This window comes from Microtus pennsylvanicus, chromosome 5 (genome assembly GCF_037038515.1).
Source record: "Microtus pennsylvanicus isolate mMicPen1 chromosome 5, mMicPen1.hap1, whole genome shotgun sequence".
Taxonomy (NCBI): Eukaryota; Metazoa; Chordata; class Mammalia; order Rodentia; family Cricetidae; genus Microtus; species Microtus pennsylvanicus.
Genome location: NC_134583.1, coordinates 95,129,039 through 95,147,627, shown reverse-complemented (window position 1 = coordinate 95,147,627; position 18,589 = coordinate 95,129,039). Strand labels below are relative to the sequence as shown.

At 34.8% G+C, this 18,589-nt stretch overlaps 2 protein-coding genes across 2 annotated transcripts; both read right to left on the bottom strand.

Moving 5' to 3' along the window:
* Positions 1 to 8,926: 8,926 nt before the first annotated feature.
* LOC142851122 (olfactory receptor 5B3-like) lies at positions 8,927 to 9,853 on the bottom strand. Its single transcript, XM_075975031.1, has one exon. It carries the CDS (start codon positions 9,848 to 9,850, stop codon positions 8,927 to 8,929), a length of 924 nt encoding a protein of 307 aa, XP_075831146.1. The 5' UTR covers positions 9,851 to 9,853.
* A 7,803-nt stretch (positions 9,854 to 17,656) lies between these two features.
* Positions 17,657 to 18,589, bottom strand: LOC142851121 (olfactory receptor 5B3-like). The gene has a single exon (XM_075975030.1). It carries the CDS (start codon positions 18,587 to 18,589, stop codon positions 17,657 to 17,659), a length of 933 nt encoding a protein of 310 aa, XP_075831145.1.

Here is an 18,589-nt window from a genome sequence, read left to right as displayed (position 1 = left end):
GCTTATGATTGTTACCACCTGTACATACATGCATACTTATGTTTTTAAGCTAAGGTTAAAGGTGAGTTTACATACTAAATCCTATCACATCTCCAATGACTAAATCATTGGAGAATTAGGGAATAATAAAGGCAAGTTCAAGCAGCAATGAAAACTCAACGTGATGTATATAGCATTATGTGCAGCAGAGAATTTGGGTTCTTCAAACAGAAGTCTTCCATTTATATCCAAACATCATTTTTCCATCAGAAAAAAATAGGATTACAAAAAAAAGGTCTACTTTCCATTAACATTCTTAGAAGCAAATCAGGTAGTATATAAACAAAAGTCAATTTTAAGTGTTTATGACAAATGAGAAGTCTGTCATGTTGTGATTAAGATGGGATAACGTGCAGCATGCTTTGTTCAGTATTTGTAATACAGAACTTTCTTTTATATGAGGGAAGTATTGTTAGTTCCCTGTCAAATTTTCTTTCTCTTAAACACTGATGTCAGTGAGTGTTTACACCTTCCAGTATTTATCTTTCTTTACTCCCAACATATAACTTCTGCTTCTGTAACACCATTTAAGCAATATATTTTGAAAAATTACTTTCATGAAATTTTCGTTTTTATCTAGGTGAAAGAGTCTATCCACTCTTAGTACACATTTTTCCTTGAAGACATTCATATCACAACCAAATATTATACAGACTGGGAGTGGAAAAAGTCCCACATTGATGTCTATATTTAGTTCTCATGCCACTTTTGTTGGACCATTCCATCTTCTAAAAGAATAATTTGAAATTTTCTAGTGTAGCAACCACTTTTAAAGCTTCCTTATGTGAGTTATAGCCTTTGCCTGGCAGATATGCCATAGATGTTTTGGCTTCTTTATGGTAAACCAATAGAAATTCTAGTTCATGAACCTGACCCTTAAAGATATTATGCTGTTACTCATACATATTAGATTTTATTGGAATGATATAGAAATCAAAACTATTCTCCTTTTATCGGTAGGGGAAAGATGTATTTGAGAAACTATGTGAAATTTAAAATTATAGAAGCAGCAAAAAGAAATACCCAAGATGGTCAGTGAATCTGGGTTAGGATGTGTGTGTGTGTTTGTGTGTGTGGTCTGTCTGTTTTCAAACCTTCAATGAAATGCAAACATACAGTGCACCAGAAAATCATTACCTCATTTAGTCAAAATATCATTTTTTTCTCACTGCTACTCACATTTTATAAGAAAAAATGACTTGTAAAATTATATATATATATATATATATATATATATATATATATATATATATATATATATATATATATTCCAGTCTCACCTCAGTTTACTAGTAAGTATTTTGAAAACATCTCTATCCTCAAAGAACCCATCATGTAGAAAGGGTTCCAACTACTGTTGTATAATTATACTTCTCACTTTAATATTTGTGGAACATGTAAACTTAGTATTCAGCGTTGTTAGAAGAGGTGGAATGTTCAATTTAGAAAGTGATTTTGAAGTCATAAAACCAGTTATACTATTTTTAGCAAATACTATTAGATGACATCTCTCAAGAACGGATCAAAATATTCTAACATCTGTATTGCAGGGGAGAATGGTGAAAAGGATAGCAACACACATCAAATTTTGGATGAATATTATGTTCTTTCTGTATCCTTTGAAGAGTCACTCACCTTTTTATTTGCAAAAGACACATTACATTTATCTCACAATGCATAAAGTATGTCTACAAACAACAGGTAAAAGAGGGCTACAAATATATGAAGAGTTCGTCATTGAAAAGTACATATTTTTTTCTTCTTAATTCCATCTCTCACCATGGTTGAAGCCAACAGCACATCATCAGGTCAGAAAAAGACTATTATGTTCTCACAGTGATTATTATTCAAACAAATAAAGGATATCCAATGAAACATGGCATATACTGTACTCCTTATAAAATACATGATGCTGAATCACTTTGGGTAATACATGGAAAACTGGAATAAATACAGAGAGTTGGAAATCTCTAGAGATTTCCCTCCAGAGAATATGTAACTCATGCATCCACACTTCCCACACAAGAGGTAATTAACTCACCTCTAGGGATCAAGATGACTATTAATTCTACAAAAATTAAAATGTATCCTTTGATTAATAAGTAAAACCAATTATAAATATATATATATATATCATAAAGCATTATACAATGAGCTATTTTTACAAATTCATAAATTATCTCATATTTAAATAAGGCTAAATATATCTTTCTCCAACATTCATTGGATCTATATAATGAAGATTAAAATGTGCTTCTTTTCTGAAACCCATTGTCCTTCAATGTTATCTATAGTTACCCTGCTGTGTAATATCCCATAAAAGCCTCTGATCATAGTTAATAACTACTGTCCTACCCTTGCTGATACCCTTTTACCCTATTGTCTGTAATGTCTTGTCATCACCATTAAATTCTCTACCTCTGTGAGACCTACTATTAAAGGTGCCACATGTGAATGTAATCAGTCAGCAATTGTTTGTCAGTCTAACTATTGCATCTAGACATGTATACTTGCAGTTTCATCCAATGAAGGAGCCAGAATATGTCTCTATTTTAGTTGCATAACAATCCATAATTGTAAATAATGATCTAAGCCTGATTCCAGAAAATCCCTTAACAAAGTTTAGCCAATCAATTAAAAAGGCTAAACCTGGCCTTATAAGGTAGAGATACCCAAAGTTACAGGATACAGATGTTGCTAACCATACGTGGCTAAAAGACTCATAATGAATAAGACTAACACTAGTCCCATCCAATCAACATGTGCCCCATGTAACTGCTCCCAATTACTTTCCAATTAGAATAGAGATACTTAGAATTCCATCCTGATTAGAACAGAGATATTTAGAATTATAACAGAGATACTTAAAATTCCTCCTTAAAAGGACCCGAATGCCTTTTTCATGGGTCGTCATCATCATTTCGTACTTTAGTCCAAGAGAACCATCTTCTAGGATACAAGAAAGTTTCAGAGAAAAGAATATCTAAAGTGTTGTGAACTTCTGAGGGATTCCAGGGCAAAGGAACAAAATAACATGCTTTCTGTCATGAGGGACTCAGCCATTCTGCCATTCTGCCAGTTTCTGTCAGTAACTTCCGGTTCTCCTTGTTCTTCACTGCTGTACGCACTCCTTTAGAGAATAGTCTTTAAGATATCAGCCACTTGGGCATGGTCTCTTCATGCGCTATAAATGCAACCACATAGCTTGCACAAGCTCTCTCAGTTGCAGTATTCGATTCCTGCTCCCCACTCATGCAGAGGACTGTGAACTGTGAGTGTACCATTAAATAAAGAACCATTTGTTATACTCATTTCTGAGCTAGTGTAGGGACTACTTTATATTATTCATCTCCATCGGGTGCCCATGTGAATTCCAACTCCATGACTACCAGAACCAGCCCAAAAGGCCCAAAAGGTCTGTGGCCCACAAGGTCTCACACCCTCACCCACCTGGCTTGATGTCACCTACTAAATGTTTTTTTTTTCCCAAAAACCCACCACGTCAGAGCTACTGTCAATTTCCTGGGCTCACACACACACACACACATACACACACACACACACACACACCACACACTGCTCTCCCTGCTGTACAGCGACATGTAAAGCTTCTGTTTTGTGATCTCTGCTTGTGAAGCTCTGGCTTCCTTGATATTCTGGCCACCAAAAAGCTCTCTCCGTGTATGGAATTGATTTAATTGCTCTTAATTTGTCAAGCAAAGCATATTTGTCAGTATTTGGGCAGGTGTCAATATGGAACCAAGTGGGACTGTTCATGCCACTGCTGGTTTTATCTCTCCTCAATCAGTTGCTTCTCTACGCCACTGCTGTTCATGTCTCTATGCCATGTGGCTACGACTTTGACACCTGATGGTCAATAAAGATTATTGCACCTAAAAAAATTTCTCATAATAAAGGTAACTTTATTTGATTAACAAATAAAGCAATAAATTTTAAAGTTATATAGTGACAGATACTATCACCAAGATTTTAGTAGCCTTTTTTTTCTTATACTATGGGCGGTATTCTTCAAGGCTTATGGTTTTTCTGATACATAGATTTATTGGATATTGAGACTTGGTTTTGTTTTCATATTATGTTTGTAAAAGAAAACTGATAACAGAGACAAGAATCAGGCACTTTTAGAAATGATACAGTCTTTACAGACTAATAATGAAAAGCTAGCTGACAGGATTAATACCACCAAAAATTAAAAGTTAGCTATATAAATTAATACCATTGAAAATGGTAACATTAATTTTACAGACAAAATTCAATCCATGTCAAAGGGTACTGAGAAATTAGCAAAAAGGATTCTTGCTGTTGAATTTGACAATCAAAATCTGCTAAAAATGTTATGTTAGCAGATAGAGTATCTCTCCAGGAAGCCAATCTGCATACCATCCAAATGATATACAAGGCTGAGAAGTTATCCTAATGGAAATAATTCATACCTTGTAATCATATGTGCAGAAAGAGGACCAAAGGCTAAGTGACTCAATGACATCATTAGAAATATTCATAGGTCAAAAGATTTGGGCTGCATCATAATGTCACGGCTTAATTTAAAGATCTACAGGTGAAATAAGGCATAAGTGTAAATTCAGTGGTATAATGATATTTGCTAGCAGGAATTTCTGAGCTCAGTGTAACTATGTTCTCCCCATTAAGGTGCAGTACTGTATTCATCTTTACCGAGAGTACACTTATCGCCAAAGAATATAAAAAGCACTATCAAATGTATTAGTACCAGAAACAATATGGTAACATTAGAAGATAAAACTTTAATATTCTACATCTGTCGCTGTTACCTGTTTTATAACATTATGATGCAGCTCTGAGTCCTGAGTACTCAATGTAGTTACTGATTTGCAATACGCAGAAAGAGTTGGTTTGCAGAATGAAACTGCCGAATTTATATGAGATAATACAGAATTGACTTCATTATTTTATTCAGGTTCAAATTTTAAACAGGAATAGGCTTTGTCCCATATACATAACACACATCTGGTCACATACTGGTCTGTCAGGTCCTCTAGCACAAGGTACTGCGAATTGATCAATTATTAACTGGAAATATGCTAAAGGCCTCAGATTTCATTAAAAAATCATGTTAATAGCTAAGATTTACAGAAAGAGTTTTCTATTACATAGCAACACGCTAAGAAGATTATAAAAAGATGTCCTACTTGTTGTTTCTATAACCAAACACTACTGCCTGCAAGGAGTAACCCAAAAGGTACTCAAAGAAATAAAATCTGGCAGATGGGTGTGTTCCATTTTATAGTATTTGTCAAATTAAGAATGTGTGCACCACACCGTTGACACTTTTACATATTTTCAAAGGGCAAGTGCTTTGAGTTTGGAAAAGGGTAATTCAGTATTCATACATTTATTAGAATTTATGGACATTATAAGTATGTCTTCACAAACAAAGACAGATAATGGTCCAGCATATGTCTCTAAGAAAATGAAACAGTTTTTTGCTTATTATATTATAAAGCATGTTATAGGTATACCAAACAATCCTACTGGATTTAGATCTGGTTTGTTCTTCTTTCACCAATGATTTACAGTGCTTTATTAATCCACTTATTTGCTCTCTTTCCGATTTTTTTTATAAAATTAACGCTTATTTCTTTGTCCCCTTTTATTATCAGTCAATTCTTTTATGACATATTTTGTTTAGAGTTGTCCCTATTACTATTTACCTCACTGTTTCTCCCCACTTCCGTACTGATTACTGTCTCTCATTAGAAAATAATAGGCTTCTAAATGATAACAAAACATAAAATATAAGGTAAAATGAAAGCCATCAGATCAACATTGGACAAGACAAACCAACAGAAGGAAAACCCCCAAGGGAATCCATGAGAATCAGAGACCCACTCCTTTCCACATGCAGGAACTCAGAAACCCTCTAAAATAATAAATTGAAATTTTATTGTATGTGCAAAGGACCTGGTGCTGACATATGAAGGACCTGTATTTGCTGCCTCAGTCTTTTTGAGTTCCTATGAGCTTTGCTTGTGCTGATTTAGACAACCTTGTTTTCCCAGAGTTCTCCATCTTTTCTGTATCTTACACTCTTCTGGTTTTGACTTACTTGATGTTCTCTAAGCTCTGAGAGGAGGAATTTGATGGAGACATACCATTTAGTGTGTTCTAAGGTCTCACTCTCAGCATCATCTCTGACTATGGATATCTATATTTGTTCACATCTGGTGAAGGAGGAAGATTCTCTGATAATGAGTGAATAAATCACAAATCTATGAGTATAGCAGAATATCATTAGAAGTCACTTATCACTAATATTTAAGACCAGGAGTATTTAGTTTTACCATAGGTCTGTGGGTCATCTAGTCTCTGGTTTTGGTCACTAAGCTCTATTGAGCATGAGTTCCATCTCATGGCCTTAAGGTGAATCAGATAGAAGTTGGCTACTCCTGTAAGTTCTGTGCCAGCATTTCCCTACTACCATCTTTTACAGGGAGGATAGATTGTAGATCAAAGGTGCTGTGGCTCAGTTGGTATTTCTATTTCTTTTTCAGTAGCCTGCAGATTACCTTTTCATACCAAGTACACTACAATGTAGGAGTAAAGTTTCTATATAGGCATTATCTAGAATGAAAATTTAGGCATATAGAGTTATATATTTCCCTCATGGGACTTCTTTATAGGTGTCCTAATGGTTTTATTGTTTTTTTTAATTTTATTTAGTTTCAAGATTTTATTTTAAAAACTTTTTTATGATTTTCTTCTGTGACTCAATTATTCAGTAATGAATTGTTTAATTTCTATGAGTTTGTGTATTTACTTGACTTTTGTATACTGTCACATTTTGACATTGTGATCAGATAGGATGCAAACAGTGATTTCAATCCTTTTTTATTAGTAAAGAATTGTCTTGTGTCCCAGGATATTTTCTATATTAGAAAAGCTTTCTATGTACTACTGAAGACAATGTATATTCTTTGGTATTTAAGTGGGATATTCTGTAGATACCTCTTAAGTTTATTTGATGTATGATGTATAATTCTGACAAATAAAATAGCGTGTTGAAATCAGCTACTATTAATGAGTTGATATTAATCTGTGTCTTTAAATACATTTGTAGAATTTTTGTTATTTATTTATTTATTAAAGATTTCTGCCTCCTCCCCGCCACCGCCTCCCATTTCCCTCCCCTTCCCCCAATCAAGTCCCCCTCCCTCGTCAGCCCAAAGAGCAATCAGGGTTCCCTGCCCTGTGGGAAGTCCAAGGACCTCCCACCTCCATTTAGGTCTAGTAAGGTGAGCATCCAAACGGCCTAGGCTCCCACAAAGCCAGTACGTGCAGTAGGATCAAAAACCCATTGCCATTGTTCTTGAGTTCTCAGTAGTCCTCATTGTCCACTATGTTCAGCGAGTCCGGTTTTATCCTATGCTTTTTCAGACCCAGGCCAGCTGGCCTTGGTGAGTTCCCAATAGAACATCCCCATTGTCTCAGTGTGTGGGTGCACCCCTCGCGGTCCTGAGTTCCTTGCTCGTGCTCTCTCTCCTTCTGCTCCTGATTTGGACCTTGAGATTTCAGTCCGGTGCTCCAATGACATTTGTAGAATTTTTAAAGGAAATTCAATTACTAAGAATTGGGTGTAGATATTTTTAGGATAGAAATACCTTCTTGGTTGACTATTGGTTGAATAAAATCAACTTTTACTCTTTACCCTTTCAAAATAGTTTTATTCTGAAGTCTGTTTTGTCAAATATTAGGAAAATGATGTATCTTACTTCCTGGTCCCACTTTTGGCTTCATCCTTTTATCTTGACATTTTCTGTCTTTAGAACTAAGAGGTGTTTCTTGTAGACAAACTATAGATGGATTTTGTTTTTTGATATATTTAGTCACTACGTGTCTTTATTTGGAGAATGTAATAATAATAATTGATATTTAAAATTATAAGTGCTAATTTCATTTATTGTGTCACTGATTTGTCTTCTCAATTATACCTATTGTGTTTGCAACCATGGATCTACAGTTCTTTTCACAATATCTCTGCCATGCTCATTTCTCCTACCCAAAGTATTATTCCCTGTAATATATATATATATATATATATATATATATATATATATATATATATTCTCTATACGATTCTCTATTCCCCATTCTCCCTCCAAAGTCCCTTAAATACACACCCCTGATTTTCTCCAGGTCATGACATTATATTTTTATTCATTGGTGTTTTATTTATGTATTTACATTTTCCTGAATAAAACTTGCTCAGTCTGTATAATTTATTTGTATGTATATATTCAAGACTGAACATGTGGTATTGATAACCCTTTGGTGTGTTATTCCACATGAAAGATTAATTATTTTTACTCTGCAAATTTCTTAGTTGCCTAATTACAGACCTATGAGCTTTTCCTCATTTACTTTGGCATGACTATATATAATGTCCTATTCAGTTCATGTATGGGAAGGAAAGTTTGTAGAACTATGTGTGTCTGGATTTTACATTACTAGGCAGCACATTTTCATGGCTCTCATGGTCTTTTCACACACACACACACATACATACACACTGTTCCTTGAGTCAGAGAGATGTCTGTGTACTTTCTCATCTCATTTGTTTGAAGTATTTTGTTCATCCTGAATATGATAATATAGTCAATTATTTTTTTCATCAACTTGACATAATGTTATCTTAAACAATTTATTTGGGTTTCACTCAAAGATGTTATGTTTTTGACAGTCAACACATTATTACTGAGGCAAAACTGTCACTTTAAATTCTTGAATGCAGTGAAGGGTAGGTAAATGGGATTTGGTATAAATGTTAAAATGAAAGGAATGAATTTAAAAAGTTTTGTAACTGAAGACGTTAAAATCATAGCTATAAAGATTATTTTGACTTTAATACAATCTTTGTGAATGCACTCTTCACCTCCTTATTCCTTAAGCTGTAGACAAGAGGGTTCAGCATTGGAATGACCATCGTATAAAACACAGATGAAATTTTGTCTATGTCCATGGAGTGACTAGAGCTGGGCTGCACATACATGAATGTGACTGTCCCGTAGAAAATGGAGACAGCTGTGAAATGGGACGCACAAGTAGAGAGAGCTTTGCAATATCCTGAAGCAGAGCGCATCTTTAGTATATTGGTGAAAATGAACATGTAGGATATTAAGATGAATATAAGAGCACAAAAGATATTGAGGCTGGCTGCATAAATAAGAACTAGCTCATTGACACGTCTTTCAGAACAAGATACAATCATAACAGCTAGAACATCACAGAAAAAATGGTGGACCACATTGGACTCACAGAAAGAGAGACTTAATGCATCCGCAGTGCAGATGGATGCATTCAGGATACCACAGATATAACAGCCAATGATGAGACATGTACACACACTAGTTGTCATGTTGGTGGCGTAGTGCAGAGGCTTACACACTGCTACATAGCGATCATAGGCCATTGAGACCAAAAGGTAGTTCTCTGCATTGGCAAATGTTGAAAAAAAGAACATCTGAGAGGCACAGGCATTGTAAGACATGATCTTGTCTCTTGTAAGGAATCCAGCTATGACCTTTGGAGTAATTGTTGAAGAGTAACAAAAGTCCACTAAGGACAAATTACTGAGAAAAATGTACATGGGAGTATGAAGCCGAGAGTCCAAAAGAATCAACAGAAACATCCCCAGGTTTCCAACCAGGGTAATGGTGTAGATAAGAAGGAAGGTGATGAAGAGAGGAAGCTGCAGATGTGGGTTATCAGTGAGTCCCAACAAGATGAACCGTATCACTTCTGTTCTGTTCTCCATTAATGATATCATTTAACCAACAGAAGACCTTAAACAATATTTCAAAAATATAGGATAAGTGTCTGGAGAGATGGCTAAGCAGGTAGAAGCACTGATTTTCTGTTCCAATAGACTCAGCATATACATGGCAGCTCAGCTCACAACTATGTGTACCTTCAGTACCAGGAGATCTAGCACTGTCTTACAGCCTCTATAAGCGTGAGGCACACATTATGCACAGACATACATGGAAGTAAATCACTCATACACATAGGGTTAATTTTTAAGGTTTTTTGCCAACACTTATTTATCTATGTATATTTATGTACATAAGTGCTCTGAATTCATACACATAACAAGAGGTCAACCAACCCCATTATAGATGGTTGTGAAACACTATGTGGTTGCTGAGAACTGAACTCATCAGCTAGTGCTCTTAACCTCTGAGCTATATCTCCAGACCTAGGATTAATATTTCTTAAACTTTTAAGAATAGGGTAAATAAAAGAATAGATATCTATGGAATCTTAACTGATTTTCTATCAAAAATAAAAAGTACATATATTTGTTATCTACATGCAGACAGTTTTGCTACTGTGTAAAATGTTTTTTAAATATATCTATGTGCCAATTCACATTTTCTGGCCTCTATTAAACTAAATTGTGTGCTTCTACCAAAAGTTACTATGAAATTAGCCTGTTCTCTGTCAATAGCATAATGACGTTGATAATGTACTACATATAAGTAAATTTTGAGGCACAAGAGATAGAAATTTTGTGCACATTTAAATAACATAATTAGAAGTTTCTGTTCTGGAGCTGGGCAAACTTTTCACTCATTTCAAGCTAATGATATAAACTAATATATCTTAATTGTAATGAATAATTGTATTCTTTTGTTAAATCACAGTGAACTGAGTGGTACAGTGTGTGGTAATTTCATCTTGGTCACAGTTATAACTGTTCTCATTAATGATCAAGCAAACGGGTAATCCCTTAATGTGAAATGTTTTTTTTTACTGAATACTAGAAGGTTGTTAATGAAGTAATAAGATTAAAGTGCATGTTAATTCTTTCCACTTATATTCTCATGATTTCAATACAGCACAACTAGTACACTAATAAGGATATACCCAGAAATATGAAGTTATGATTAGCTCAAAGAAGGTTTTATCTTGAGTAAATATTGTTCAATATTTTACATACTAGATTTGTTGAGCTTAAAAGTATTTGAGGATCCTATTCAATCACATAAGCGGTTTGGAATGAAATCTATCATTAATTAAAACACAGAGAACTAAAGTTCTTGAAAGATATACATAACAGATCATCCAGACTACCTAAAAAGAACTTAACTCTTCTAAAAACCAAATTAAGACAGTAATGAGGCTTACTTAGGATATTATTGTGAAAATAAGGTAGTATATCAGAGGCAAGAAAATAATGGCTGTTAAACATGCCTCACTACTAATCTTGTCATTACTATGTGATAATAGCATGAAGAACTTTAGTTATCATTAAGTCTTGAAAATTCTCTATCCAAACTACCATTTCTACATTTGGGGCCCCTGTGCCTGTGTCTTCTCATGAATCTTGGTTTGTTTTTATTCTGAAGATATTAATACTAATCGTACAATCTCATGTGCACCATTGTTTTCAAATTTTTCCATCTTATAACCCATTATTTGAGACAAAATATTTCTCTTTTCTAAATTTTTAGTTTTACTTTCTCAGCATATTATCCCACAGCAATAACAGAGACCCTGGAGACAAAACTTCCAATTTCTGGGCTTCATGTTATTTCATAAATGTTCTTATAGTCTAAGGATACTTTAACATTTTGTTTTGCTTGGCATATTTGGAAGGATATCTACTCTGTTATTTCCTATAATCATTTTCTTTATATTTTTGGTCACTTCAATTATCTACATATATAATAGAAATATTTTAGTTGCCAATTTTACATCATATGATAATCCTCAGTGTTTGACATATTATTTACAAATGGAGTGTGTGCATAAATTATAATTGAAAATATTATTTCTTACTTTATTAGTAGGACAACTTAATATCTAATTGTTTACATAGGAATCTCAATATTTGAAGCAATATAAAAAACACTCAAGTTGTATAAATTAAGATTACATCCAACAATGAGCCTGATCTCATGGCATAAGTATTGAAATGTGGTTGAGAGAATATTCATTTATTTCTAAGGATTTATCAGTATAAAGAAATATTATTTTGCCTTTCAGGTATGTTTGGGTCTTTTGTGATGTTTTTATCTCCAAGTAAATCAAACATTCAGTGAACAAAATAAAATTACAACAGCAAAATTACATTTCATATTCTTTCTAAGAAGAAAAACTTATTATATGAATAATTAAATCTCTAGTAGTATTTTGACATCTTTGTCTAGACTCTACATTTCCAAATTGGTTTTATAAGAGTAACCTTTAGCCTCTGAACTGTTTTATCCCTCAAAACTTTTTTTAAACAACTGTTGTCAAGAAACTCAGAGTAACTATACATGGACCACTGCTTTTCTGGGAGTTTTACTTCTCACTATTATGGTTATGCAATGTAGGTGACCAGTTTCTAGTAGGGATGTATTTTATATGGTATGGTCACTCTAAAACATTAAAAATCCACTATGCAATATTTCACAAACCCTCTTATAGGACCATGGTAGAGAGTGACCAGTATTTCAATCTTATCTACAGAAAGAGGGGAGGACAGAACTTCTGCAGAGAGCAAGTTCTGAATTCATCATGCATTTCACCCATTCCCTTGGAAGAGTCACTTACCTCCTTATTAGGAACACATACTACAAGAAACAAGACAAGATTGTTTCTCTTCCAGAGTTCACAGGTTGTATCTGTATATAAAAAACAGAAGTCTGTAAGGAAACCCATGAAAATTTTGCCAGATAATAGTTAATCAATCAGATGCTTATCTTTGAATTTTTCCTCCCCTTACTTGGAGGCCCATAGCTGATTTTCAGGTTAGTTAAAAGGGCAGCACGTGTGTAAAATAAATAACTTCTAATGGATAAAATTATGCAATATGTCCCTTGGCGTGCCACATTGGGATTTCAGAGGCCAGTGCATAGAGATGTAGAAAGAATTATAGACACACACAGACCTCTGGAGATGTCCCCCAGAGTGAATCTGAAGATCCTCATCCTGTCTTCTTAGGGAAGCGTAATTAACAGGCCTAGGAGACCAAACTGGTTTCTGTTTCTTAGAAGGTAATTTTTTTTAAAAAAAATGGATAAATAAAAACACAAAATCTGTACATATTAATTATATACCATGCAATGTCTCTATACATGATGTATATTATAAAAGTTAAGAATACCGTTTCTTCACAATAAAAACTTTCAAAATTACCCTTCTAGCATTTTTGTTTTTACATTTCTTCTGGTCTTTCCAAAAATATAATACATTATTGTTATCTATAATAAACCTTGTGCCCAATAGTACATTGTCTGAATTTCTTTTGTGTCTGTAGTTATGTCTCCCCTATCATTTCTGATCTTGTTAATTTGTGTGTTCTCTCTCTGCTGTTTGATTAGTTTTGATAGGGGTTTGTCAATCTTGTTGATTTTCTCCAAGAACCAGCTTCTTGTTTCATTGTTTCTTTGGATTGTTTTTCTGTGTTTCTATTTTGTTGATTTCAGCCCTCAATTTGATTATTTCCAGTCTTCTACTCCTCCTGGGTGAATCTGCTTCTTTTTTTTTCTAGAGCTTTCAGGTATGCTGTTAAGTCTCTATTGTGTGCTTTCTCTGTTTTCTTTATGTGGGCACTTAGTGCTATGAACTTTCCTCTTAGCACTGTGATGGAGGAAGGTCATTGGTTAAATAAAAAGAAACTGCTTAGTCCTCATTGGTTAGAACATAGGTAGGTGGAGTAAACAGAACAGAATGCTGGGAGGAAGAGGAAGTGAACTCAGACTCCACAGCTCTCCTCTTGGGAGCAGACACCTCAGAGAGAGATGCCATTCCTCGCTCCTGGGCAGACACACGCGATGAAGCAAGCCGCTAGGTTAGATATGCTGAATCTTTCCCGGTAAGACCGGTGCTCACAGATTATTAGAGATGGGTTGATTGGGATGTGAGAATTAGCCTGTAAGGGCTAGAGCTAAAGGGCCAGGCAGTGTTTAAATGAATACAGTTTGTGTGTTGTTATTTCAGGCATGAGCTAGCCGAGCAGGTGGCGTCCCCAGCACCCCGCTGCCCGCAAGGCTAGCTTTACCCGAAATAATTACACGGACACTGCATTCTTTTAATCACTGCTTGGTCCTTTAGCTCTAGCCCTTACTGGCTAATTCTGATATACCGATCAACCCATCTCTAATAATCTGAGCACCGGTCTTACCAGGAAGATTCTAGGTCGGAGCTTCATTGTGTGTGTCTTCCCTGGAGTGGGGCATGGCGTCTCTCTGAGGCGTCTGCTCCCGAGAGGAGAGCTGTGGAGTCTGAGCTCACTTCCTCTTCCTCCCAGCGTTCTGTTCTGTTTACTCCACCTACCTATGTTCTAACCAATGAGGACCAAGCAGTTTCTTTTTATTTAACCAATGACCTTCCTCCATAGTGTCCCATAGGTTTGAGTATGTTGTGTTTTATTTTTATTTAATTCAAGGAAGACTTTAATTTCTTTCTTTAATTCTTCCTTGACCCAGGGTGGTTCAGTAGTTGACTGTTAAGTTTCCATGAGATTGTAGGCTTTGTGGGCTTAGAATTGTTGTTGAATTCTAACTTTATTCCATGGTGATCCAATAGTACACAGGTGGTTACTACAATTTCTTTGTATCTATGCATGTTTGCTTTGTTACCAATTATGTGATCACTTTTTGAGAAGGTTCCATGAGATTCTGAGAAGGTATATTATTTTCTGTTTGAGTGGAATGTTCTATAGATGTCTGTATAGTCCATTTGGTTCATCACATCTGTTAGTTCTCTTATTTCTCTGTTAAGTTTCTGTCTGGTTGACCTGTACATTGATGAGAGAGGAGTGTTGAAATCTCCTACTAGTAGAGTGTGGGGTTTTATGGGTGCTTTGAGTTCTTGTAATGTTTACTTTACATATGTGGGTGCTTTTATATTAGGGGTGTAAATATTCAGGATTGTGACTTCCTTCTGATAAATTGTTCTTGTTTTGAGTATAAAGTGTCTTTGTCTGTCTCTTCTGATTGAGTTTAGTTTGAAATCAATTTTGTTAGATATTAGTATAGCCACACCCGCTTGTTTCTTTGGTCCAATTGATTGGAAAACCTTTTTCCAACCCTTTACTCTAAGGTAGTGTCTGTCTTTGAGTTTGAGGTGTGTTTCTTGTAAACAGAAGAATGTTGGATCCTGTTTTCGTATCCATTCTCTTAACCTGTGCCTTTTTATAGGTGAATTGAGTACATTGATATTAAGTGATATTAATGACCAGTGGTTATTAACTCTGGTTATGTTTTTCTGGTGGTAGTGTTTGTGTGTTTCTCTTTTTTGAGTTGTGCTGGTGGAGGGTTGTCAGATGCTTGCGTTATTATCTTTGCTACATATGGCTTTAATTTCCCTACCTATCCTTATGATTTGAACACCCCTTTAATTTGCTTTACTTGAGATAAGGTTTCATTCACGACAAGTTGAATATTTATTTCCTGAAGAAGGCCAATCTAAATGCAAAAAAGTTGATATAGTTATTGTTTCATTTATGCCTGTATCTAGTAAAACTTTAATTACATTGCCATTTATTCAAATTTTTAGCTTTGGTTCTTGATCATTTATCAAAGTTTGCCAAAATACTTGTTCTATGTGTCTCTCCTAAGACTTTTCCTAATAGCAAAGGGTTACATTGTCTGTCTCTTGTCAATCAGAATTCATTAGTTCAGTGCTGGTTTTTGACATCCTTTATGCATATTCCAGAAGGATGGGACATTTTGTTTAAATTACCACCAGAGAAAACATTGTTTCTAGGAATGCCTTGCCTCCAACCCTTTTTCTGATGCCCTAGTTTACCACAATTAATTCTGAGCACTATATAATTTTGGCAAACATCTCTGACCTCTCTCTTTATTCTTTAACCCTGTTCCAAAGCTGTCATACAGCATACACCCAAGATATGATCATCAAATATAATCTGTCTTTTCAAAGCAGCAACCTGGGCTTCACCAGAAGTTGTTCTTGAGAAAATTTCTTACCCCTAGCCCTACTTCATTGTTTTAAGACTGCAATTTCCTCTCATCATGTTTTCCACTGTATCTGAAGACTACAACTTACCTTATGGTTATTTCCTAAGTCTCGGAACACATAATTGAAAGAGTTACACTAGGCAAAGGTAATAATTACCTTGTTCACATAACTTTTCTGGAAGTTGCTAGAACTGTATCTATATAGCAAGTGTTAATGCATAAGCAATATAATATCCCTAGAAGATTACAGAAGTTGGTGACACAATTAAGGTCTTAAAAGATGGATAGTTATGTCACACCTCCCACGTATTATTGAACTCATCCTATTAGCCTCTACAGAAAGACAATGGCCCTTGGAATTTAACAAAGAATTGCTAGGCATGTTTACTCAGCAGTTGACTCAAATTACACCTATTATGTGAGCTATAACTTCATTTTTCTAGCAGTTACCACTGATTCTTGTACTTGCTTCACAGATACATTGATAACAAATTATTTGTTTCATTCTTGTCAAGGAATATTAGGAAAAGTTATTTTGATTTCTCCACTAAACATTTACACTTGGGCGATTAAGTTTCAGGAAACTTTATCATTTTCCCAATGCAAAAAAAAATTGCACAGTTCTATTGCATTTTGAAAGTTTGATAAATTAACTTAGTGATAAAAATGAAAAAAAATTCAGTAGACTTATAAGTAAGACACACATAATGCCATGTACAAATGTATAAATAATTTAGAAAGTCAATTCAAGAAATTTTAAAAGGTCTTCAATCTCAATGCATTTTCTAGAAATACAATAGTATGGAGCATATTGACATAGTTCTTCCATTGTTAAGAATAAATTGTTGCATCTGTCCTTTCATTCAAAACAAAAGGTTCATAACACCTGTGTGTTCTTCAGATTGTGTGGGACAATATAATCTTCATTTAAGTTTTTTTCATTGAGACCATTTATCTAATGATCTGAACTTTTAATTCTGAGTTAGAAGCAATAACAGCAAATCACTCTATAGCAGAATATTCCAAACAACCTACAAAGCATCTTGTTGTATAACAGAAAAGAGTATAAATTCGTGAATGTATGCACATTAAATTAACAAAAATAACTTCAGAAAAGATAAAAATACAGAAATCAAATTAGTAATGAAAAATATTCAAATAAAAACAATTCCAGAGATAGGAAATATTAGTGCTAAATCCTCCCAATACATAGCTCATAGTAATATCTGAATTGAAAGGAAAAGATAAGCTAATGATTTGCATTAGATTCTTAGGGCTGCTGCAACAAAACACAGGAAACATGGAAACATCGTAGCTCACATCCTGAAAGGTATATTTTAATGGACATAACAAACGCAGTCAATTTGACAGTAAAGATTAACTATCACACTCTACCAGAAAGAGAAATAATTGAGTATATCAATAATGGTAAAAAAGTGTTTGGCAAATCACCTTAAAAATTAAAAATTATGCTTTTAAATATAATATTCCTTGATTCCCAAGACAAAATAATATCCAGATACATGAATAAGAACTCAGATCTTGAACTAGTATGTTTAAAATACAACACAGTACATCAGAAGATCTGACAAGAATGAATTTTAATATTGTATATCACAAAAAATGTAATGTTGTAACCATAATGATTATTTTTCCTTTAGAAACATTTTTATGAATGCACTCTTGACCTCTTTGTTTCTCAGGCTGTAAACTAGAGGATTCAGCATAGGGATGATCATGGTGTAGAACACAGATACAATTTTGTCAGTGTCCATTGCATGCTTAGAGCTGGGCTGCAAATACATGAAGATGATAGTTCCATAGAAAATAGAAACTGCAGTGAAGTGGGAGGCACAGGTGGAAAGAGCCTTCTGATACCCTGCTCCTGAATGCATCTTTAATATCGTTATAATAATTATAGTGTAGGATACTAATATTATTATGAGAGCAAAAAAGATAGTGAAGCTGGCTAGACAAATAAGGACCAACTCATTAAAATGTTTATCAGAGCAAGAGAGAGCCATGACTGCAGGCATATCGCAGAAAAAATGATGAACCACATGGGATCCACAGAAGGAGAGACTGAGTGTGTTTCCAGTATAGATACAGGCACTCAAAAAGCCACAGGCATAGCACCCTGCAATCAGCCTTATACAAAAACCTGTAGTCATGTTACTGGCATAGTGTAGGGGCTTGCACACTGCTGCATAGCGATCATAGGCCATTGAGGCCAACAGATAATTTTCCACAGTAGCAAAAGCTGCAAAAGAAAACATCTGAGCAGCACAGTTATTGTAAGACATAATCTTGTCTCCTACTAGGAGACCAGCCATGACTTTGGGAGTGATAGCTGAAGAATAACCAAGATCAACAAGAGAAAGATTACCCAGGAAAAAATACATGGGGGTGTGAAGCCGAGAGTCGAAGAGAATCAACAGGAACATTCCCAAGTTTCCCACCAAAGTGAACGTGTAGATGATGAAGAAGGTGATAAAGAGGGGAAGCTGAAGGCCTTGGGCATCGGTGAGTCCTGTGAGGAAGAACTGTGTTACTTCTGTCACGTTCTTCATCATTATCAT